The sequence below is a fragment of the Zootermopsis nevadensis genome, unplaced genomic scaffold (genome assembly GCF_977971745.1).
Source record: "Zootermopsis nevadensis isolate Lab colony 2312 unplaced genomic scaffold, Znev_1.0 Znev_ptg000017l, whole genome shotgun sequence".
Classification (NCBI taxonomy): Eukaryota; Metazoa; Arthropoda; class Insecta; order Blattodea; family Termopsidae; genus Zootermopsis; species Zootermopsis nevadensis.
Window position 1 is genome coordinate 4,580,868 of NW_028259149.1, and position 25,212 is coordinate 4,606,079.

Sequence of the window (25,212 nt, forward strand, 5' to 3'; positions counted from 1 at the left end):
ATGTTTGTGATAAACTGAAGACTGAATTGAAAGCAATAATAAATTGTTTCCTCTTTCTGAGGTGCATGGAATGTCTGTCAACCAGTTCCGGTTAACTGATCTTCGCAAATTTACACATTATGATGTCACAGTAGCAGCATTTAATGGTGTGGGGATTGGACCACAATCAGCTGTTGTCACAGCAGCGACACAAGAAGGAGGTATGTATGGCCTATATTATGTAATTTCTACAAGATTTACAATTTGAAAGATTAAGAGATTAAACATATAATTTGAAATTTAGTTAAGTAGGACAGTTACCCTTAAAGAAGATCACAATCACTAAACAAACTAACAGTGTAGAGTGGACCACTTTAGTACAGGGATCATGAATTTTAATCTCGCTAAGGGTACACGTATATGTCCACATTGTTTCATTTTTTTTTCCATGTTACTAGTATGATCCCTCACCCGAGTTATATAAATTGCCTAAGCATTCTACTTTCTTGGAAATATAAATGTTAGTAAGAATGAGGCATGAAAAATGAAGGAAAAGTTCCTGTTGTATTTTGTATATCTATATGAACAGTTCCAGAAGCTCCACCCCAGAATGTGGCATGTTCTCCACTGTCATCACAGAGCGTCAAAGTGACCTGGTCACCACCGCCTGCAAACCAACATGGCGGTCTGCTGCAAGGCTACAAAGTAATCTATAGGCCAGTCCAGAAGGACAGCAGTAAGTATAGTCCACAGACCAGGAGAAAAGCCCTGCTAGGAATTTGTTATACGCGCATGCGCAAGATTTCGCCGTGAGTGACGACCCTTCCTAAAAATGTGCGTTCCACAACCACTGAACGAACAACAGACAACAGGCTTTCATGTGTTCTAATGGGTACAGCTTTAAGATTACCTCACAGAGGCACAGTGATTTAATCTAGAATATTATCGCAACACCCACAGAACACATTAGAGGTGCACCCACTACACGCTACTCTTAACTGCTTCATGTTTTCAGTCTGTGTGTAGTAGTGTAAAAAACTGATGTATCACACTTCCCACCAATAGCAGCCCTCTAGTCCACTTGATAGTAAACATTATCCCCGCACCGCACCAGAAACGACTTACCCCCACAGGGCTTTTCTCCTGGTCTGTGGACAGTATGTTATTTGTATGGCTAGATCATTTGTTGTACCGAAGAGATGACTGAATATCAGAAAATGGTCAATATTTTGGTGTATCAGTGCCCATTCATGCATAATTTGAGGTTAGTAATCTGCTTACTTTACCAATTTCTAATTTTATTTAGTACTCTTTGAGAACTGGTATGACATTTAGGAGTCGTTACTTCTGCCTCTTCTTGACTAAGTGAACCCTGAAGATAAAGTTGGAATTCTAACTACATACCTTGTAAAGCAAATAAGATGTGGTATCACTGTAGAGGGAGAATTTTTGATTGTGGTAATTTGGAAGATAATACATTACAGCAGTGTTAATTAAAGCGAGGAAGTTGTACTGCAGTAGGTTTCCACTGCCAATCATCATTTCACCATTACTCCATATTCATCAATCAATGCGATGTCCTGTGCAAGCAGCACATTATCATACCCAGTCTTGTAAGTTAAGAACCGCGTCTCAGATCTGACACTTCGTAGTTTAGTTTTAGTTAAAACTACAGGTAGCAGAAGAATATGTATTTTATTTTCCTTACGCAGTTATCCGCCTTGCCAGCAGTGAAGTGAAACGAACATCTAGCGTGGAGACTTACCTTCATGGTCTCTTGAAGTTCACTAATTATTCTGTCCGTCTCCTGGCTTACACCAGTGTTGGAGATGGTGTCGTCAGTGATACGGTCTACTGTGCGACTGAACAGGATGGTAAGTTTGCTTGGAAAACTGGTAGTTCTTCAGCCGACAAAGATTTCCTACTTTTGCATAACTCAGAATTTCATTATTTTTTTAAAAAGCACATTATTAAATCATGAACTGAATCGCTTGAATTTAGTCCATAACTCTGCACTCTGTTTATCGTAGTTTATTCTAATAATATCATCACCCCTAGGGTCATGTCTCGTAGATGATATCTTCACTCTATTTCTTCTGAACCAGTCTCTTACATATTTCTAATTGGCATTCAACTGTCTCATCTCATAAAATACAAAATACAAACCTAACCTAAAATAAAATTTATTTTGTTTGATGGATCTTATCTCATACACTGAAATTCTTTCTGAGCAGTCGTGTAGCATGCATGATATAAGGAGTTGTTATATAAACTTATTTTTGCACAGTTCCTGGACCACCAGCTGGAATGAAGGCTTTGGCACTCACAGGAGACTCCATATTGGTGTCATGGCTTCCACCTGACCAACCAAATGGAATTATTGTCCAGTACACAGTCTATGTTGTTGAGGGAGGCCGAGTTAAGGTAGAAGTAAACAAACTGCGAAATATATTATAATGTGAATATAGTCGTATATTACCGAGTTTTAATCTCTACTAAAGCTTACTCAGAAAAGTCTTAGTTCAGCTGCTTACATAGAATTTTGTTATGTGGCGTAGTGTCTAGTCCTTCTTGTAGTTTAATTCACAATCTTCTCCCGTAAAGCGGTACGACAAAAATTCTGTTAACATTTAATTTGAAGATCTGAAACGAACACTGTAATATGTAGTTTCATTAATCAATAATATGATACAGTCTTACAACCACGGGGGGTTAAATTCCTGAAATACGCGTTTTGTAAAACTGCTGTTGGCGAGATGGCAAATTGAGGGTTATGGGAACAGTCATCAAAGCCTAACTAAATGTAATTAAGCCTCACAGCGGTAAGTAGATGACAGAAAACTGTTTCTGGATGCTATTTTACCCTTCTCCTTAGAAGATGAGAATATTTTGTTGCAGAAGCCACTGATTTCATCCAGGAAATGAAATGTATGGATACATGAAACCTTAAACTGCAGTTGGCAAGACCATGGTTGGTTAGAATAATTTATTAAATATAATATGAAAGCTTCTATAACACATGACAAACTTCTCTTGGTCACGAATGGAGAGATCACATATGTAGTTTGATTATTTTCAAACTGATATTGACCTTTTTTTAAAAAAATAAGTATTTTAAGTTAATGTCTTGTAAGATACATTTTACTTAAACATTTTCTTCACATGTGATGATAATATGAGGAATATGTTTGTATGTTTCATTCCAGAATTTTCATAATGTGAGGTTTTGTAGATGCCATCGAAACTTGCAAAGATAGTATGACTCTTGTCTGTAGTGTTCGGTCAAATCTGAGTTGATACTTGATTCCACTATACATTCTAATTATAGAATATAGAAATGTTTCTACAGTAAATGATGTCATCCGTTATTTATCAGAAATGCAACAACTGGCATTAAAAAACCATTGCTGTAATATGTCAGGTGACACTTGAAGCTCTTATTTATTCAGTTTCTCTGCTTCGTACAGCCTTCCAGCTTTTCGGTGCGTGTGGGGCCAAGTTCTGAAACGGTATTTGAGGTCCGCAGTCTTGTAGAGCTCCAGCGCTATGAGTTTTGGGTGACAGCATCAACCATTGTAGGAGAAGGGGAGGGGACTCGTCCAATTCCGCAAGCTCCCAATTCAAGAGGTAGGGCAGTGATCCAGTTTATCATGTTTTATAGATAATAATTACCAAGGTAATATTGTCACATACTTGTAATTTACTTCCTGAGAATTAATGATTACTGGGAAGGATGAGCAACTCATATAAACAGAGATTGAGTGAAATTATTTGCAACAGCAGAAATACATTTTAATTTACACACTACAAGAGCTTCACTAGCAATAAATAAATATTAGTGCCGAAGTTGACAAAGAATGCGTTTGTAAAATATGTGTACAAAAAATATTAGTTTAAATGTCCGAAACTGCAAAAATATGAATGCTAAATCCAGAAAATTGCAAACGTTATGTTCTAAAGCAATTGCCACGTATTTTTATGCACTCTTTCTTCTTTCGGTAATGCTATTCTACGTATATGAAGAATAAGCACTCTGACTGCAGCGTGCTATTGGTCCAACAGTAACTTACATGATATTGCTTCTACTTTTATTATTGCGTAAGTTAGACTTGAAATGTCTTCTGCCTTCTGTGCAGCACCGGCACGGATAGCGTCATTCTCACAGACTCTGCGCCACGCAGACAAATCAAATGTGATACTTCCATGTGTTTGTGTGGGTCTCCCAATACCAACTATAACCTGGCGACGATCCACGGAGATAATTCGTGGTGAACCCAGTTCCAACCATGAACTTTCTCCACAAGGGACACTGAATATACATCGTGAGTGTACTTTGTGTATATCTGAGCAGTCATTTTGAAATGTAATAGATTAAGAATCTTTTACCACCGCATTTAAATTTACTGTATCCTATGACCGGGTATTGGTTGGGAAGCCTGAGGGGAAGAGACCTCTGGGGAGAGCTAGACGTAGATGGGAGGATAATGTCAGGCGTGAACTATGGGAGATAGGAGTTGAAGGAGACTGGATTTTGTTGGCCCAAGACAGGGTCCGGTGGAAGGCTTTGGTTAATTCGGTGATGAACGTTCGGGTTCGGTAAGCCATCTAGTTAGTTAATTAGTTAGTTAGTTAGTATACTGATGGCATATGACCAGATACTTTGTTTCAGTATGATAAGTACTGCAGTCATACCAAAGGGTTAATTTGTAGGTATAGAATGAAATATTTAGCCCTTGTCACAGTTGATGTGGTAAATAATATTGTTTGCTGCACTTAACTGTCCTAGAATATGAGGATAAAGTAAACTTAAATGACACAGTAAGAGGTAAATTAATCCAGCTTTTCGAGTGAGAATGAGATGGAGAACAAGGGATGAAGCAGTTGATGGCTGTCTTCTGGGTTCTTCTTCTTCTACTATGGCTCTCCAGTCCGTATTCGATCCATGGCCTCCTCAATTCTCCTCTGTCCGAGGCTTTGATTGAGGTTTCGAAACATCTTCCTTTTTATGGTGCAAAGTTGTTAGCCTTGCGACCAACCCCCAACCTGGAGGACCAGGGTACTTGTCTTCATCTGACCTCTCCCCGTTGACTAATCTGGCTAGGGAGGCCCTACCAGTAGCTATGCTACCGCCAGCATAGCTCCTGGGATCACTGAGGTACTCAGGCCCCACCACCACGACAAGGTGCAGGTACCATTAAGTGAGGTATTCTGGGTTCTTGCAAGACAGCATGAAATTCTGAAATATGTGTGAAAGTAGATGCATGCTACTCATATATATAGATAATTTAAATCCAATTATGTTAGTAATATCTCATTTTATTCTTCTGATAGATTTGGATAAATCTAAGGAGGGGAACTATACATGCATGGCCAAAAACTTGTGGGGTGAAGACCAAGTTACGTATCAGGTGTTGGTGCTGATGGCACCAGATGCACCCAGTCTTGAGTTGCAGCTCACGACCAGCCGCACGATTAACCTGCGATGGAAGGCTGCTGGTGATGGTGGTGCACCCATACAGGGTAATCACCAGCGTACATTGTCATGGGACTGTCTGTAATAATCTTTGTTGTTCTTTGATCCTACAAAATGCTTACTAGCACAATTATGGTTTAATTGAATCATTCTTGTGTTAACACTCCAAGACAACATGAAATTAGAATTGACTTTGTTAACTTACTTATTCTGAATTCATTCTACAGATGTCACAGGTGAAGCCTCAATTGAGAACTGAGATGATAATGTGCCGGCACAGTGAATGAATTTGGAGAATTGGTTGTATGATCGCTGGGAGGAAGAACTGAAATACTTTAAGAGAAACCACAGTTTTTATGTCTCCTAGGTTCAAAGTGTTACATATTTTGACGCAGGCTATGTGCTGAGTTACAAACGAGACCATGGCAACTGGCAGGAAGTGCAGCTGGATGCTGACAGGATGTCATACGTTCTGCAATCATTGCACTGTGGAGCCACATATCATACTTACCTCACAGCTCACAATAAAGTGGGCAACAGTCGTACAAGTGGTATTGTTACAGCCATCACTAAGGGTGGAGGTAATTCAGAACTTTACACAACCCTTGCAACTATTAGACACTCAGACATTTTGAAGTCAATTTCAGATCATATATTTTCAAAAGTAAAACAAGTTAAGAAATATACAGCATAAGATTTCTGGTGCGTTTGCCAGGTTTTGACCTTTGAATGGCAAGCCACCCCATATGACAAGAGCTTTACCCTAGTTACTATATAAATAACTAAGTTTTGGTCAACTGTAATATCCAGTGCAATGATTTCAGCTCCTTTACTGCCAAGCTCCAGTGAACTCATCTCTGCAAATGCGACATCGATCAGTCTGCAGCTGGCATCTTGGCCAGATGGTGGTTGTCCCATTGTCTACTTTGTGGTTGAGTACCGACCACTAAGTGGAAACAATCGGAACTGGTTGCTGGTTGATAATAATGCTCCGGCAGAACAGATATCTCTGCGAGATCTCCAGCCTGCAACATGGTATCAGCTTCGCCTCACTGCACACAATGATGCTGGCTCTACACGGGCACACTTCAGCTTTGCCACCACAACCATTACAGGAGGTAAGAAATGACTAAAATAGTAAGTAGTGGCTGGTTTCTATTACAGTTATTCTGTTATCCAGTTACCAAGTTTCAAAGTGTAGCAGATAGTATTCCTGTTTCATAGATGGGATAATCTGCTTAAAATACTGGATAAGAAACTGATAATCTCCTCCGTCTTTGGAGTGACCACGTGCAGGACAGTACAGCATCACAATCTACAGGACATTTGATATCAACACCACAAGAACCTCAAATCTCATGTAACTGATTCCCATACTTACCTGTTGTTGTTCCTTGGCTCTACAACCCAGTTGTTGGTCTTCGCCACCTCATTTTCGGAGGTTTCCTGGTCTTAGGCAATGTCCTAGGTAAGCGATAAGAAGCGATCTGTGCGAGCTGCATAAGCAGCATGGGGTGTCATATGACATAAGGGAATCGCTTGTTGTGTCCTACGTGAGAGAAACACACGGCCTTCCTGCGCATGCCCCTTCCATGTACTGCACAGGCAGAGCTTTCTTGTGCATGCGCTTTACTGGTCAGCGCAGCGACCTGCGTGAAAATATCAAAATATTTGAACTTGGACTTCGGTCGCTTTCCTCTCCTGACTGATTCGCTTTAACCTAGGACAGCGCTACACATACAGCCAGTTTGATATTTCCGCTTCACCCACGCAACTTGCACCGCTCGCATTTAATTGCTCACGTAGGACACCGGGTTAAAGTGTGCATCTATGAGTAGCGAGTGACCAGCCCACTGACGTATTTACCTATGAAATGCTTTATTTATGCAAAGGGTTTTCAAGGATCCTGCAGATAAAATGGTAATAGTGGCAAATTTTATCTTGCGTACCAGTTTAAAAGTTAATATTATTACTTAAGTATTAAAGTCACAATTTGGAAAGTTTGTTTTGTCCGTAATTATATTGAGCTGAATTCCATCTACAGCATATAATGTGTTAGTGGCCGACAAACAAACACCAGGAGGCCAGTTATTCCGACTGACGTGTTTGTGGTTTTCCGTATTGCGGGAAAATTCTGGGATGAAACACTGAATTATTGCAATATTGTTTGTTCTGTTGACAGAAACTATTCCACCACCAAACGATTTGCAAGATCCATCAACCGGCGCACAGTTCTATAGGGATGTCTATGTGATGGTACCCATAGTGTGTGCTGCTGTTGTACTGCTGTCTGCCCCACTGCTTGGTTACATCGCTCTTCACAGGAGGTACAGTGCAGTTACTCCATGGAAGTAGTTTTCTTGAGAATGAACATGTCATGTCTAATTAAATAGAAGATTCTGGGGTTTTTTTGGTTTCTTTTTCGTATCCAGTACACACCATTCAGCATGGTGTGCATTGGTGGTTAGCAGGATTCACGACCCATCAGTACATGGGTTCGACCGGGACCGCGACATTTAACGCTCCTGCTGTGACCCCCTTTTCGTGAAATTTGATGAAAGTGGAGTAATTGTTGGGATGCCACAGAGAAACCGGGAAAACCCCGGAGGAAAACTCCGTGATGCCTGGACCACAGCCTTGCCCAACACACGTTGTAGTTCTGAGCACCGCCGGGAATCAAACCCGGGACCCCAGGATTACGAGCCCAGCGTTCTAACTGCTAGACCACCGTGGCGGTTAAAGATTCAGTGAATTAGCTGCATTGGATGTTGGAATGTTTTCAAACATTTCTTCAAACACTGCAGCTGCCATCTGGAAGAAGTTATACACCGAAGTCTGACTGTAAAGACCTAAGGACAAGGATTTTGAATTATGATGAAGGTTAACTAAAGTTTTTGAAATATTTTGTCTTTTGTCGAATAGATGTCTGTGGTTGCTACCACTCCTTCGCAAATCTTAGTATGAGCCAAGAACGACCTGTGTATTTGTCTATTATTGATGCATGTATGGTATAAAATCAGAAGATAACAGGATGATTAAATGGCGTGAAGTGTTCTAGGGCAATAAGTCACATCAGTACAGAGTAAAAGTGTGTATTGACATAACTGATTGCATGAGAAGACTTTATCATAATATTTCAATAAAATTAAAAATAACAGTGTTATGAAATTTGTTGGTGTGATGGGAATTCTGATATATTATTGTAACACTTCGTGTGAAATTTGTATTCAAGTATTTTGTAATTCTATCCATTAGTAGTATGAACGTTATTAAAACAACGCTCTAACTTCATAGAACCAAAATATGAGAAAACGTGTTCTCTTATGGTGTTCTTAACTTTCTTATTGAAGAACATGTGTGAGGACAGAGGGGTACAGCAAACCAGGTCGCAACTTGCCCGAAAGTCACAGTGTGTGTAGCAGTTCAGCAGAAATGGATAACAAGCGCAATTGCCAACAGGTGTACTCATCTTCACCTGTCAAACCTGAGGGGCATCACCATCATCATAATCCGAAACACATCGAGACTGCATCAGGTTAGTAACTAAATCAATGTGAAAAATTGCCATTATTTGTCTCCCTGTTCATTAACTTTTTTCCTAGTGTCTGCATGAATTCATGTTAGTTAGTTAGTTAGGTAGTTAATTAGTTAATTCCTTTTATTCATCTTGGGAACATAGGGCTGATATAAAACTCCTCCACCTCACTCAGTTGTTGGCGAGTGCCTTTATTTCCTTCCAACTTTTCTCTTTTTTCATGCTTAGGGTCAACAGAGAATCAGGCCGGAATTGTTTTATATCAGTTTCTTTCATATTAGAGATTTAAGGCAGTGTTGGTTATGAGCCACTCAGCAGCCCAAGCCTGGCGGAGGGGCTGCCTCCTTTGGCCACCAGGCTGGCCGGACTGCTTCTTTGCTTGCCCCTTCTCCTCAGACCTTACCAGCATGGGTGGCCCTACCAGAAACATACATTCCAGGCGGCATCGCTCTTCGGGTCATTAGGGGACTGAACACTCCCACCAACGTTAAGGTCGTGCAGTCCCTAGGGAGGGTGAATTCATTTAGAGATTACAAAATTCTGTTCTGAATGCTGTGGTGTATCTTTGACAGTATTTGAAGTATGAGAAAGATAAAGTTGAAAAAGAGTAATTCAGTTTGTGTTCTAATTCTGCTCTGCCTGTGTAATGAGATGTAAGATGTGCCACTGGAGTAATGCGCATTTGTCGTATGTTTGTAGCAGAGATCTACGAGATGAGCCCTTATGCTACGTTTGCTATGGCTGCATCGCCGGCCACTCGAGAACTGAGCACTACAACTCTTGACTATACTGTACAGTTCAAGACATTTGGCCACTCAGAAAATGACAGTGGCATTCACCAGGATCAGATGCCTGCTGGGAGATCCAGCAAGAAACACTCCCGCCATGTTGCCTCCTCTGATGGTACAGATCTTTTAAAGATTTAATCCCATGTATCTTATCTTAAATTCACTGCAATGTATATTAGGTCTGAAAAATAGCCAGACTGACTCTGTAGAAAATCATTGCACATTAGTTGTTGCTGTTTTAATTGTTTCCAAATAATTAATTTATTACAGAATTTTAAAAAAAGCCATTAAGAATTCCCTAATTTGTAAAAGGATGACTGTAAATTAATTCAGTACTGTAAGGTATTATTTTTTTACTTGTCATTATAAAACTCAAGAATGTGTTCAAGTAATGAAAATTTTTAAAATTAATTATTGACCCATTTGAGCTGATGGGAATGATTCCATTTTGTGTTTACTGCGAAATTAAGTTACCTTTGCAAATCACACTGGAAGTACAACGTTTACAAGGTTTCTATATGAAGTAAATTAAATGTAAAAACATATTCATGGACACTGAAGCCTGCAAAGCAAAACTAACCACAAGTCTCCAGACTACAGACTCCCGTTAAACATAGACTCTGCCACCATAGGTACCGCCGCAGCTTTGTTTGTATTTCTTGCTACCAGCGTCACAGCCGTCAGAACATAATTTCAATTTTGCTGGATCACACAAATGGCACACTCATACACAAGTATGACAGACATTGCCACTTATATATGAAACATGTTTAATTACATATCTGTAATTACTTACGTTTATTTGGTGCTCCACTTCAATGAGTCGCAGAAAGAATTAGTATGTGATGACTGTCGTTACCATAATAACTTTTTATATTATCTCCTTTGCAGTGAACAGCTAAATTCTCAAATATATGTCAGACAAACTAATGTGTTAATAGAACTGTGACTTTTTTGTGAAGTATTTTTCAACTTCAACTCCTGAATTCCCCCTTTTTTTATGAACGTACAGTTTCAGTGATACTTGTTGGACAATTAGACATTCATTTTGAAGCCATTATAAAAATATCTCTTGGCATCGTTAGAATAGGAAATTCTGCTTATAAATAAGGCAGTGGCCTGTTACCATATTTCCTTCATGTTAAGATGCATTTTTGCACATTTTGGATTTTCTGAAAACAGGGGGCATCTTACATTTGATGACTTCTTAGAATTTATATACCATTTTTTCCATGAAAACGTATTACTAAATCAAGAGTGTGTCTTAAAATCAAACGAAATACGGTTTATTGATAAATGTGTGAATACCGATGTGATATTTCAGTTATTTTAGGGTGTGGTCATTGCAGGTGAGAGCAGTCGGCAAATTGCCCAACAGGTAGCAAGTAGAATGAGACACGCAAGCTCAAAGCCTCACCATAGAGACAAACAGCCTGCTACAGAAAGTGCAATACATGGTGACTCAGAGTCGGACACAAGTGGCAGCCCTTCAGCTGTTAGCAGTTACCGAGTCCCCATCAAGCCACCAGCCTCCAGAAGTCTAGGTGAGTAATTAGCGTTCTTGCTATGATAAAACACATGCCTTCATGTTTTCATGGTTGTTCGCCCTCTATTTAAAATTGAGTATAACTTGTGGAAAATGTTCGAGTAACACAACATGCAGCATGGCATTTCTTTTGTTATTGTTATTTTGAAACATCTTGTTTTATACAGAAGACGCTAAAGGTGCTGAAGACATAATGAGAATAACGAAAGAAAGAAAGAAGATAAGGAAAAATATCTTCTTCTTCTATGGCTCTCTGGTCCGTATTCGGTCCATGGCCTCCTCAATTCTCCTCTTCCATTCGGTCCTCTGTTAGGTCCGTCTGTCCAAGGCTTTGATCAAGGTCTCGAAACATCTTCCTTTTTACGGTTCAAGGTTGTTAGCCTTGCGACCAACCCCCAACCTGGAGGACCAGGGTACCTGTCTTAGTCTGACCTCTCCCCCTCGACCAATCTGGCTAGGGAGGCCCTACCAGTAGCTGTGCTACCACCAGCATAGCTCTTGGGGTCACTGAGGTACTCAAGCCCCACCATCACGACAAGGTGCAGGTACCATTAAGTGGGGAAGGAAAAATATTTCATCTCTAATTTCAATAGACTTTTTATGCTAGTAATCTTATAATTAGCCCTTTCTTAATCCTTTATAGTATGTAATGCCAGATCTATCCATTATTTTGCAATAGAACAGAATAGAAATGGAATATGCCCGAAATTGAGATATGAATTATTGTGGGGCATTGTTTTACAAGTGTGATTACTTTGTACCACAGTGCATAGTATTTCAGCAGCACCGAGTCTTGAATGTCTCTTCAGTAGTGACAGTCTGAATATGGTGAAATTGTTTTGTGATAACTCGTGTATTATTGCTTCAGTTTAGTTCAGACGACTTGTTCCAAAATGTGTCATTGAAGGCATTTGGTCACAGAAGAGATGTCCGATGTCTTGGATAGTATGTGGTTTTGGTAAATTTAAAAGAGTTTATTAATTAATTAATTGTGACATCAACAGATGCATTTCTGCACAGAAAATTCAGTGAAGCAAGTCCTCTCTTCATCTAATTTGCATTCAAATGCCACATTTTTGTGTAATTCTATATATGGAAACCTAGCCGATCGATTTCCACTGACCACAGTTTCCAAATATGCAAATGACCGAGGCCAGTCCGCTGGTCAGGGAACTGTTAATTCAGGTACTCCGTCATGTCTGCTGAAATGTGGAGTGCCCCATTATGTTCGAAGCACAACTCTAATCTCATTTTATGTCTGTTAAAAACACCTAGAATTTTTATCTATTCCTCTTAAGTGCTCGGAATTGGACTCATGTTCGTATGGCAAGTCTGACTGGGAATGACCTCAGGTATATGATCCTGAAGTACTGCCGTAGTCACTGCGTACCTGTGATAACAAGTGCTTCTGTACTCTACTAATATTTTAAGCGTAATTATGTCACTGATAACGTTTATCTTTCTGTGATTTTATTGTAGAGTTATACCGTTTGGACTCAAGTACTGAGTCTAATGAGACCTCACCATTGTCTGAGCGGCATCAAACACCACGTCACTATCCTGTGTCTGGCAACAGTCATAAAACAACCCCCATTGGATCTGGGCCAGGACTGCATAGGGGGTTGCTGGCACCCCACGCCAGGTAGCCAAGGTTTGTTAACCACTCCATCCCTAACAGAAGCACTTGTTCTTTTGTTAAGATACAGAAAACTGCATTGCTTTTTGAGGCAACTTAGGAGGTGCTTTATACTAGACTCCCAACCGTCTGGATCTCAAATACTTCATGCAGATAAACTGTAAAATTTTTAAAATTACTGGTATTTTAAATATTAACCCTTTCCATGTTGATTTTTGGTCTACTTTTATTATTTTATGCAGATTATTTATCAAATAATATCACATCAATTTGCTTTTTCTCGTTACCCTCATTTAACAGAATTACAGGTCGGCAAAGACCACAATTATTTTTTAGAATTTTGTTTGTGTCTCTCTTTGACTTCCTATTTAAAGGCATTTTTATGCTCACATTAAATGTTTTATTAGTGACTGCAATTGCGTTATCGTAAGATGTATGGAAGCCTGTACAGAGATTGGTAGCAATGTTTGAACTATTAATTTTTGTGTTATATCTGCAGTTCTGAGTCTAGTTCTGCTGAGGATGAAGCAAGCTTCTCCAGCTATCGGCTGCAACCTCCGTCCGGGTTCTCTGACAGCCGTGAGCTCAGTGAGGCAGAATGTGACAGAGACAACACATTACAACTTGATAAGCTACTTGCAAGGTAGGATTTAATGTGTTTCATAACTGGTTCTTATTATGGTCGATTCTGTAGTTATTTTGTGACGGTTTCAACTGTGAAGGTTTTGCAGATCAAGAATCATAAGGATCTCAGTATTCTTATACAGCGGTGGTTCTCAGGTGGTTTGCTGTGAGCTTTTATCAAGTGTCCCACAAGGCTTTGTACAGAAAAATGATTATATAAAAATAAACATCAAAATTAATATCACACTATCACAGTTTAATACATTTTAGTTAGTTGAAACATAAAAATAAACTTATATTTGTAAGTTGGAAGAAGAAATTAGTGTCAATGGTAATAGCAGTTACCGTGCGCTAATTCGTAATAAACCCAAATACATGCGTATTCAAATGTACACAAATAGAAACATGAGTAATTCATGAATATCGGTGTTCGAATGAGAAACATTATATATAAATCATTTTCTCACAAAAATTTTCACAATTGTCGAAATCTCATTCATTTAAAACCGGAAACTGAAATGAGACTTGGCCCATTATTACTCAAACTACTTTATGTATTACAGATACTTGTAGGATACTAAATTCAAATTCAAATTAAACAAATGGTGTATAAATGTGTTAAAAATTCTGCAATTTGAAATCAGAGTGACTTTGAAATTTAATTGAATATTTTTATTACAAATGTAAAAGTAGTTCCCTAGTAGCAGGTATAGTCGGCGCAGTAGTTTTTGGCCGGTGGAATTTTCAAGGGGAAGGCTAGGAGCGAGTCTCTTTTGCGATAGTACAATGCTGACTGCACCGAGGAGCTTATCGGACTTAACGCCCAAACAAAAGAAATACACTGACCGTGCCATCTCAGGTACACAGAGTAGGCCCGCCCGCCAGCTCCGCTAGCTTCTCCACCGGCCAAAAACTACTGCGCCGACTATATTTGCTGAAAGCTGTCTTCCTGATGAAGGGGTTGTTTTCCTTATCTAAGAAATTACCATGTGACACTTTGCAAGTTTCATGTCTGAGATTAAACGTGCCAATGTAGTGTCTCCAAAAATCGTGTCTGCAGAACTCTGAGGTTGCGCTATGTGGTCTAAGCAGTTCCTTAGTAACTAAATTTAAAAACTGAGATTTGCCAAATATAACTTCAAAGATATGCAACATTGTCAAATTTGTAATTGTAGAATTTATGACCTGTATACAAAATACCAAGTCCCTGGGTCCAATGAGTTCTTAGTTGTCACTATCAAATACAGGTTTCACGCCCCTTCCACCCTTTTGTTATACACATTCAACAAAAAGTTACCTCATCGCATGATAATGTTGATTTTCAGGGTTGTAATGACATGTGAGCTTAATACTGCAATGTAATCAGTGATTATACAGGAGTGTTTGTATAAAAACTGAAGTTCAGTTTATTTAATACTATCGCAATTGTTTATTTCCTGGATTGATGTCCGTCACTTCACGAAACAATGTCCCATTTATCTCGATACAAATGTTCTCTTCTGGTCTCCTGATGTCAGTAACTGCTCGCTTGCGCTGTGTCCACAGTCACTGCTAGATCCACATATTATTTCATTACACAACTGGTGAGATGCAGGAACTCATATTTGTAGTTCTGGTAACAGTATGCCATATACGCTAAGCTGCAAGACTCCTCCAGCTGATTCCCATCCGATCTACAAGTCGCCTTGAGCAACCGTCCCAGAACGGGTCAATGGCCCAATCCTTGTAGTAAAAGTAAAGTTTGTCCCGCTACGTGCCATAAAGGCGCTTGGGGTTAGTGTAGGTATAGCTCCTCTCTTCCTTGACCTCGGCACTAGATGGGGGTGAGTGGTCGGCATCACGCCCCGGCCGGCTTTACCCCCGGAAAAGGACTCCAGTACCCATTATAGAGGAGGCTGGGTGGGCCCCAGAGCCGGTCTGGATGCAGAGGCTAGAGGAAAAATCCTCTGCCCCCGTCGGGGATCGAACCCTGGTCGTCCAGCCCGTAGCTAGTCACTATACTGACTGACCTATCCCGTCTTATAATCCTTGTAGTAGTTGATGATTTTTAAACGTCTCTTACCATATGTTGTTTCACGACTCTAATTAAAGTGGCCCTACTACTTCTCCCTCTCAAGTTTGTGTGTCCAGTCATTAATACCAATCATAGGAGACTATAAAAAATATGAGGTTCGTGTGTATATTACAAATTTAATAGAAATCAGCCAATAGGTGGAAAAGTTGTAAGAGATGAAACAGATATTCATAGCATGCGAATGGAAGGGTTGATGCAGGGATGTGGACATGTTTCAGGTTCCAACATCAGAAGGAACAGGAGCGCCTACAGTTCACCATTCATGTGTGATATTTGATGATACAGGGACATTAAACTGCCAGACTTTTAAATACTTGAACCAATTACCTACACGTGTAATGCCATTGTGTTTTGTGTGTAAAGGTAAATGTAGGAATGTTTAGGGCTGATGTTACTTGTCACATGTGATGTCATGAATAAATATGTACAATAGATAAGGCAAATGACTGAGATCAAAATTATGTAACACATTGTTAAGTTATGCAGAAATACCACGATTCTGAATATTATTCCACTGAAATATAAAACATTAAAAGAATATACTGTATATTAATTGTAACGTTTGCTAAACCTACAATGCAGTAGTACCAATTTATTTACAGAATACTCATGTGGAAAGTGGTTACAGTTGTATATTAATAAAAATATATATTTTATAATACAAGCTTACAGTTTCACTTACAGAAAGACACTTTGATATTGCTGCTGAGGCTAGTATATGCGAAGGATGAAGATGACAAAAGCATTTCAACCACCATTTTCAGATCAGAAATGAATTTGTGATGAACCTGCACACACAAACTCAAATAATAACTAACTAACTAACTAGACGGCTTACGGAACCCGAAGGTTCATCACCGAACTAACCAAAGCTCACCACCGGACCCTGTCCTGGGCCAACAAAATCCAGTCTACTTCAACTCCTATCTCCCATAGATCCCGCCTGAGATTATCCTCCCATCTACGTCTAGGTCTCCCCAGCGGTCTCTTCCTCTCAGTTTTCCCAACCAATACCTGGTGCACACCTCTTGTCCCATCCATGTGCGCTACATGCCCCGCCCATCTCATTCTTCTCGACTTAATCACCCTGACAATACTGGGGGAGGAGTACAGATTTTTAAGCTCATCATTATGCAGTTTTCTCCACGCCCCATTGTCTTCCCTCTTAGGCCCAAGTATCCTCCTCAACACCCTGTTCTCAAACACCTGCAACCTGTGTTCCTCCCTCTGAGTGAGAGATCATGTTTCGCACCCATACAAAACAACAGACAATATTATTGTTTTGTATACTTTAATTTTCATGTTCTTAGAAATCAGACGGGAAGACAAAATATTTTGAACTGAGAAGTAACAAGCATTTCCAGAATTTAATCTCCTAACTTCCTCAGGAGTGTCATTTTGATTTGTTATTGTTGTTCCCAGATATTTGAACTTTGTAACCCTTTCAAAGGACTTATTAGCTACCCTAAGATAAGTTTGCCCACCTGTCTGCTGATGAGGAGATACTAACATGTACTTAGTTTTTCTGAATTTACTTCTAGCCCCGTCTGTCTACTAGCCTCTAGTAAAACTTCTGCGTTCCTCTCTAGTGTAATCATATCGTCCCCCAAAATTGCTTTAGTTTATTATGACAACTATGAACTTTTTGAAATGTTTAAAAAATTTAAAAAAAATTTGAAGTCGTTTCACCAGTCAGTAGTGGGACTGGTAGATACCGGTTCCGACAGCGACTGAGTGCGGAGAATTTTTTAAAAAAATCAAAAAATTGTTGGAATATGTTCAACGAGGGCACAAAACTAATTTTGAGATAATTTTCAAATTTTTCGAAAATTCAGAAAATGCTGGAAATTGTCTAAAAAGTGCACAAAACAAAAAATTGAAAATTCCACTTTCAAAATTTTTTCAAACATTTCATAATTTTTTTGTTTTCTGCGCTTTTCAGACAATTTCCACCCTTTTTTGATTTTTCGAAAATTTTGAAAATTTTTTCAAACCTCTCACCAAGAGATGCATGCCAACCTCGGTGAATGCCTCACCCTGTCTCAGCCGGACTCAGCCTCGATCCGTTCCGATTGCTGACTGCCTCGGTTTCTGCACAACCGGCCTATGCAGGGCTCGAAGTGTGGCCGACCATGTCCCTGCCCGTCAAGGTATCTGCCTTACGTGTTGCATCCCGCACCTCGGCTTATAGAAGAGACCGTGTGAGGCACAGACCGCGTTCGTGAGAGACACAGTACATGAGACACAGTATGACGGCGATCTGTCCTGCATTGCATAAGGTGGGGTGAAATTTGGAAGACATTTTTTCATAATTTTCGAAAAATCAAAAAACGCTGGAAATTGTCCAAAAAGCGCACAAAACCAAATTTTTTTGAAAAATTCCACATTCAAATTTTTTCAAATTTTTCAATTTTTTTTGGTTTTGTGCGCTTTTCAGACAATTTCCAGGGTTTTTTGATTTTTCGAAAATTTTCAAAATTTTGAATTTTTTTTAAAACTCTCACCAAGAGATACATGCTAACCTCGGCGAATACCTCACCCTGTCTCTGCCGGACTCTGCCTCTATCCTTTCCGATTGCTGACTGCCTCGTTTTCTGCACAACCGGCCTATGCAGGGCTCGTAGTGTGGCCGACCTTGTCCCTGCCGGTCAAGGTATCTGCCTTACGTGTTGCATCCCGCACCTCGGCTTATAGAAGACGTCACGTAAGAGACCGTGTGAGGCACAGACCGCGTTCGTGAGAGACACAGTATGACGGCGATCTGTCCTGCATTGCATAAGGTGGGGTGAAATTTGGAAGAAATTTTTTCAAAATTTTCGAAAAATCAAAAAACGCTGGAAATTGTCCAAAAAGCGCACAAAACCAAAAAATTTTGAAAAATTCCACATTCAAATTTTTTTCAAAATTTTCAAATTTTTTTGGTTTTGTGCGCTTTTCAGACAATTTCCAGCGTTTTTTGAATTTTCGAAAATTTCCAAAATTTTGAATTTTTTTTAAAACTTTCACCAAGAGATACATGCCAACCTCGGCGAATACCTCACCCTGTCTCTGCCGGACTCTGCCTCTATCCTTTCCGATTGCTGACTGCCGCCGTTTCTGCACAACGGGCCTATGCAGGGCTCGAAGTGTGGCCGACCGTGTCCCTGCCGAACAAGGTATCTGCCTTACGTGTTGCATCCCGCACCTCGGCTTAGAGAAGACGTCACGTAAGAGACCGTTTGAGGCACAGACCGCGTTCGTGAGAGACACAGCACATGAGACACAGTATGACGGCGATCTGTCCTGCATTGCATAAGGTGGGGTGAAATTTGGAAGAAATTTTTTCAAAATTTTCGAAAAATCAAATAACGCTGGAAATTGTCCAAAAAGCGCACAAAACCAAAATTTTTTGAAAAATTCCACATTCAAATTTTTTCAAAATTTTCAATTTTTTTGGGTTTTGTGCGCTTTTCAGACAATTTCCAGCGTTTTTTGAATTTTCGAAAATTTTCAAAATTTTGAATTTTTTTAAAACTCTCACCAAGAGATACATGCCAACCTCGGCGAATACCTCACCCTGTCTATGCCGGACTCTGCCTCTATCCTTTCCGTTTGCTGACTGCCGCGGTTTCTGCACAACGGGCCTATGCAGGGCTCGAAGTGTGGCCGACCGTGTCCCTGCCGAACAAGGTATCTGCCTTACGTGTTGCATCCCGCACCTCGGCTTATAGAAGACGTCACGTAAGAGACCGTGTGAGGCACAGACCGCGTTCGTGAGAGACACAGTACATGAGACACAGTATGACGGCGATCTGTCCTGCATTGCATAAGGTGGGGTGAAATTTGGAAGACATTTTTTCAAAATTTTCGAAAAATCAAAAAACGCTGGAAATTGTCCAAAAAGCGCACAAAACCAAAATTTTTTGAAAAATTCCACATTCAAACTTTTTCAATTTTTTCAATTTTTTTTGGTTTTGTGCGCTTTTCAGACAATTTCCAGGGTTTTTTGATTTTTCGAAAATTTTCAAAATTTTGAATTTTTTTTAAAACTCTCACCAAGAGATACATGCTAACCTCGGCGAATACCTCACCCTGTCTCTGCCGGACTCTACCTCTATCCTTTCCGATTGCTGACTGCCTCGTTTTCTGCACAACCGGCCTACGCAGGGCTCGTAGTGTGGCCGACCTTGTCCCTGCCGGTCAAGGTATCTGCCTTACGTGTTGCATCCCGCACCTCGGCTTATAGAAGACGTCACGTAAGAGACCGTGTGAGGCACAGACCGCGTTCGTGAGAGACACAGTATGACGGCGATCTGTCCTGCATTGCATAAGGTGGGGTGAAATTTGGAAGACATTTTTTCAAAATTTTCGAAAAATCAAAAAACGCTGGAAATTGTCCAAAAAGCGCACAAAACCAAAAATTTTTGAAAAATTCCACATTCAAATTTTTTTCAAAATTTTCAATTTTTTTGGGTTTTGTGCGCTTTTCAGACAATTTCCAGGGTTTTTTGATTTTTCGAAAATTTTCAAAATTTTGAATTTTTTTTAAAACTCTCACCAAGAGATACATGCCAACCTCGGCGAATACCTCACCCTGTCTCTGCCGGACTCTGCCTCTAACCTTTCCGATTGCTGACTGCCTCGTTTTCTGCACAACCGGCCTATGCAGGGCTCGTAGTGTGGCCGACCTTGTCCCTGCCGGTCAAGGTATGTGCCTTACGTGTTGCATCCCGCACCTCGGCTTATAGAAGACGTCACGTAAGAGACCGTGTGAGGCACAGACCGCGTTCGTGAGAGACACAGTATGACGGCGATCTGTCCTGCATTGCACAAGGTGGGGTGAAATTTGGAAGAAATTTTTTCAAAATTTTCGAAAAATCAAAAAACGCTGGAAATTGTCCAAAAAGCGCACAAAACCAAAAATTTTTGAAAATTTCCACATTCAAATTTTTTTCAAAATTTTCAAATTTCTTTGTTTTTGTTCGCTTTTCAGACAATTTCCAGCGTTTTTTTGAATTTTCGAAAATTTTCGAAATTTTGAATTTTTTTCAGAACTCTCACCAAGAGATACATGCCAACCTCGGCGAATACCTCACCCTGTCTCTGCCGGACTCTGCCTCTATCCTTTCCGATTGCTGACTACCTCGTTTTCTGCACAACCGGCCTATGCAGGGCTCGTAGTGTGGCCGACCGTGTCCCTGCCGGTCAAGGTATCTGCCTTACGTGTTGCATCCCGCACCTCGGCTTATAGAAGACGTCACGTAAGAGACCATGTGAGGCACAGACCGCGTTCGTGAGAGACACAGTACATGAGACACAGTATGACGGCGATCTGTCCTGCATTGCATAAGGTGGGGTGAAATTTGGAAGAAATTTTTTCAAAATTTTCGAAAAATCAAAAAACGCTGGAAATTGTCCAAAAAGCGCACAAAACCAAAAATTTTTGAAAAATTCCACATTCAAATTTTTTTCAAAATTTTCAATTTTTTTGGGTTTTGTGCGCTTTTCAGACAATTTCCAGCGTTTTTTGAATTTTCGAAAATTTTCAAAATTTTGAATTTTTTTAAAACTCTCACCAAGAGATACATGCCAACCTCGGCGAATACCTCACCCTGTCTCTGCCGGACTCTGCCTCTATCCTTTCCGTTTGCTGATTGCCGCGGTTTCTGCACAACGGGCCTATGCAGGGCTCGAAGTGTGGCCGACCGTGTCCCTGCCGAACAAGGTATCTGCCTTACGTGTTGCATCCCGCACCTCGGCTTAGAGAAGACGTCACGTAAGAGACCGTTTGAGGCACAGACCGCGTTCGTGAGAGACACAGCACATGAGACACAGTATGACGGCGATCTGTCCTGCATTGCATAAGGTGGGGTGAAATTTGGAAGAAATTTTTTCAAAATTTTCGAAAAATCAAAAAACGCTGGAAATTGTCCAAAAAGCGCACAAAACCAAAATTTTTTGAAAAATTCCACATTCAAATTTTTTCAAAATTTTCAATTTTTTTTGGTTTTCTGCGCTTTTCAGACAATTTCCAGCGTTTTTTGAATTTTCGAAAATTTTCGAAATTTTGAATTTTTTTCAGAACTCTCACCAAGAGATACATGCCAACCTCGGCGAATACCTCACAATGTCTCTGCCGGACTCTGCCTCTATCCTTTCCGATTGCTGACTGCCTCGTTTCTGCACAACGGGCCTATGCAGGGCTCGAAGTGTGGCCGACCGTGTCCCTGCCGAACAAGGTATCTGCCTTACGTGTTGCATCCCGCACATCGGCTTAGAGAAGACGTCACGTAAGAGACCGTTTGAGGCACAGACCGCGTTCGTGAGAGACACAGCACATGAGACACAGTATGACGGCGATCTGTCCTGCATTGCATAAGGTGGGGTGAAATTTGGAAGAAATTTTTTCAAAATTTTCGAAAAATCAAATAACGCTGGAAATTGTCCAAAAAGCGCACAAAACCAAAATTTTTTGAAAAATTCCACATTCAAATTTTTTCAAAATTTTCAATTTTTTTGGGTTTTGTGCGCTTTTCAGACAATTTCCAGCGTTTTTTTAATTTTCGAAAATTTTCAAAATTTTGAATTTTTTTAAAACTCTCACCAAGAGATACATGCCAACCTCGGCGAATACCTCACCCTGTCTATGCCGGACTCTGCCTCTATCCTTTCCGTTTGCTGACTGCCGCGGTTTCTGCACAACGGGCCTATGCAGGGCTCGAAGTGTGGCCGACCGTGTCCCTGCCGAACAAGGTATCTGCCTTACGTGTTGCATCCCGCACCTCGGCTTATAGAAGACGTCACGTAAGAGACCGTGTGAGGCACAGACCGCGTTCGTGAGAGACACAGTACATGAGACACAGTATGACGGCGATCTGTCCTGCATTGCATAAGGTGGGGTGAAATTTGGAAGACATTTTTTCAAAATTTTCGAAAAATCAAAAAACGCTGGAAATTGTCCAAAAAGCGCACAAAACCAAAATTTTTTGAAAAATTCCACATTCAAACTTTTTCAATTTTTTCAATTTTTTTTGGTTTTGTGCGCTTTTCAGACAATTTCCAGGGTTTTTTGATTTTTCGAAAATTTTCAAAATTTTGAATTTTTTTTAAAACTCTCACCAAGAGATACATGCCAACCTCGGCGAATACCTCACCCTGTCTCTGCCGGACTCTGCCTCTATCCTTTCCGATTGCTGACTGCCTCGTTTTCTGCACAACCGGCCTACGCAGGGCTCGTAGTGTGGCCGACCTTGTCCCTGCCGGTCAAGGTATGTGCCTTACGTGTTGCATCCCGCACCTCGGCTTATAGAAGACGTCACGTAAGAGACCGTGTGAGGCACAGACCGCGTTCGTGAGAGACACAGTATGACGGCGATCTGTCCTGCATTGCACAAGGTGGGGTGAAATTTGGAAGAAATTTTTTCAAAATTTTCGAAAAATCAAAAAACGCTGGAAATTGTCCAAAAAGCGCACAAAACCAAAAATTTTTGAAAATTTCCACATTCAAATTTTTTTCAAAATTTTCAAATTTCTTTGTTTTTGTTCGCTTTTCAGACAATTTCCAGCGTTTTTTTGAATTTTCGAAAATTTTCGAAATTTTGAATTTTTTTCAGAACTCTCACCAAGAGATACATGCCAACCTCGGCGAATACCTCACCCTGTCTCTGCCGGACTCTGCCTCTATCCTTTCCGATTGCTGACTACCTCGTTTTCTGCACAACCGGCCTATGCAGGGCTCGTAGTGTGGCCGACCGTGTCCCTGCCGGTCAAGGTATCTGCCTTACGTGTTGCATCCCGCACCTCGGCTTATAGAAGACGTCACGTAAGAGACCATGTGAGGCACAGACCGCGTTCGTGAGAGACACAGTACATGAGACACAGTATGACGGCGATCTGTCCTGCATTGCATAAGGTGGGGTGAAATTTGGAAGAAATTTTTTCAAAATTTTCGAAAAATCAAAAAACGCTGGAAATTGTCCAAAAAGCGCACAAAACCAAAAATTTTTGAAAAATTCCACATTCAAATTTTTTTCAAAATTTTCAATTTTTTTGGGTTTTGTGCGCTTTTCAGACAATTTCCAGCGTTTTTTGAATTTTCGAAAATTTTCAAAATTTTGAATTTTTTTAAAACTCTCACCAAGAGATACATGCCAACCTCGGCGAATACCTCACCCTGTCTATGCCGGACTCTGCCTCTATCCTTTCCGTTTGCTGATTGCCGCGGTTTCTGCACAACGGGCCTATGCAGGGCTCGAAGTGTGGCCGACCGTGTCCCTGCCGAACAAGGTATCTGCCTTACGTGTTGCATCCCGCACCTCGGCTTAGAGAAGACGTCACGTAAGAGACCGTGTGAGGCACAGACCGCGTTCGTGAGAGACACAGCACATGAGACACAGTATGACGGCGATCTGTCCTGCATTGCATAAGGTGGGGTGAAATTTGGAAGAAATTTTTTCAAAATTTTCGAAAAATCAAAAAACGCTGGAAATTGTCCAAAAAGCGCACAAAACCAAAATTTTTTGAAAAATTCCACATTCAAATTTTTTCAAAATTTTCAATTTTTTTTGGTTTTGTGCGCTTTTCAGACAATTTCCAGCGTTTTTTGAATTTTCGAAAATTTTCGAAATTTTGAATTTTTTTCAGAACTCTCACCAAGAGATACATGCCAACCTCGGCGAATACCTCACAATGTCTCTGCCGGACTCTGCCTCTATCCTTTCCGATTGCTGACTGCCTCGTTTTCTGCACAACCGGCCTATGCAGGGCTCGTAGTGTGGCCGACCTTGTCCCTGCCGGTCAAGGTATCTGCCTTACGTGTTGCATCCCGCACCTCGGCTTATAGAAGACGTCACGTAAGAGACCGTGTGAGGCACAGACCGCGTTCGTGAGAGACACAGTACATGAGACACAGTATGACGGCGTTCTGTCCTGCATTGCATAAGGTGGGGTGAAATTTGGTAAAAAAAATTTCAAAATTTTCGAAAAATCAAAGAACGCTGGAAATTGTCCAAAAAGCGCACAAAACCAAAATTTTTTGAAAAATTCAACATTCAAATTTTTTCAAAATTTTCAAATTTTTTTGGTTTTGTGCGCTTTTCAGACAATTTCCAGCGTTTTTTGAATTTTCAAAAATTTTCAAAATTTTGAATTTTTTTTAAAACTCTCACCAAGAGATACATGCCAACCTCGGCGAATACCTCACCCTGTCTCTGCCGGACTCTGCCTCTATCCTTTCCGATTGCTGACTGCCGCGGTTTCTGCACAACGGGCCTATGCAGGGCTCGAAGTGTGGCCGACCGTGTCCCTGCAGAACAAGGTATCTGCCTTACGTGTTGCATCCCGCACCTCGGCTTAGAGAAGACGTCACGTAAGAGACCGTTTGAGGCACAGACCGCGTTCGTGAGAGACACAGCACATGAGACACAGTATGACGGCGATCTGTCCTGCATTGCATAAGGTGGGGTGAAATTTGGAAGAAATTTTTTCAAAATTTTCGAAAAATCAAAAAACGCTGGAAATTGTCCAAAAAGCGCACAAAACCAAATTTTTTTGAAAAATTCCACATTCAAATTTTTTCA

The 25,212-nt window shown here is 40.5% G+C and overlaps 1 protein-coding gene across 5 annotated transcripts in view; it reads left to right on the forward strand.

The window, feature by feature from the left end:
- Dscam3 (Down syndrome cell adhesion molecule 3) overlaps positions 1 to 16,319 on the forward strand; it is a 218,137-nt gene extending 201,818 nt beyond the window's left edge. For 3 of the 5 annotated variants that reach the window (XM_087350159.1, XM_087350158.1, XM_022081535.2), the window contains 16 exons: positions 62 to 200; positions 569 to 715; positions 1,692 to 1,853; positions 2,267 to 2,403; positions 3,447 to 3,606; positions 4,116 to 4,301; positions 5,311 to 5,499; positions 5,848 to 6,033; positions 6,277 to 6,570; positions 7,635 to 7,779; positions 8,803 to 8,987; positions 9,687 to 9,890; positions 11,125 to 11,319; positions 12,801 to 12,963; positions 13,457 to 13,600; positions 15,874 to 16,319. In XM_087350159.1, coding sequence (XP_087206285.1) covers positions 62 to 200; positions 569 to 715; positions 1,692 to 1,853; positions 2,267 to 2,403; positions 3,447 to 3,606; positions 4,116 to 4,301; positions 5,311 to 5,499; positions 5,848 to 6,033; positions 6,277 to 6,570; positions 7,635 to 7,779; positions 8,803 to 8,987; positions 9,687 to 9,890; positions 11,125 to 11,319; positions 12,801 to 12,963; positions 13,457 to 13,600; positions 15,874 to 15,925 — 2,688 coding nt within the window. In that variant the 3' untranslated portion in view covers positions 15,926 to 16,319. Of the gene's footprint in view, positions 1 to 61; positions 201 to 568; positions 716 to 1,691; positions 1,854 to 2,266; positions 2,404 to 3,446; positions 3,607 to 4,115; positions 4,302 to 5,310; positions 5,500 to 5,847; positions 6,034 to 6,276; positions 6,571 to 7,634; positions 7,780 to 8,802; positions 8,988 to 9,686; positions 9,891 to 11,124; positions 11,320 to 12,800; positions 12,973 to 13,456; positions 13,601 to 15,873 lie in introns of those variants that run through there. The other 2 variants (XM_022081536.2, XM_022081537.2) reach the window with 2 other exon arrangements.
- The last annotated feature ends 8,893 nt before the right edge of the window (positions 16,320 to 25,212 follow it).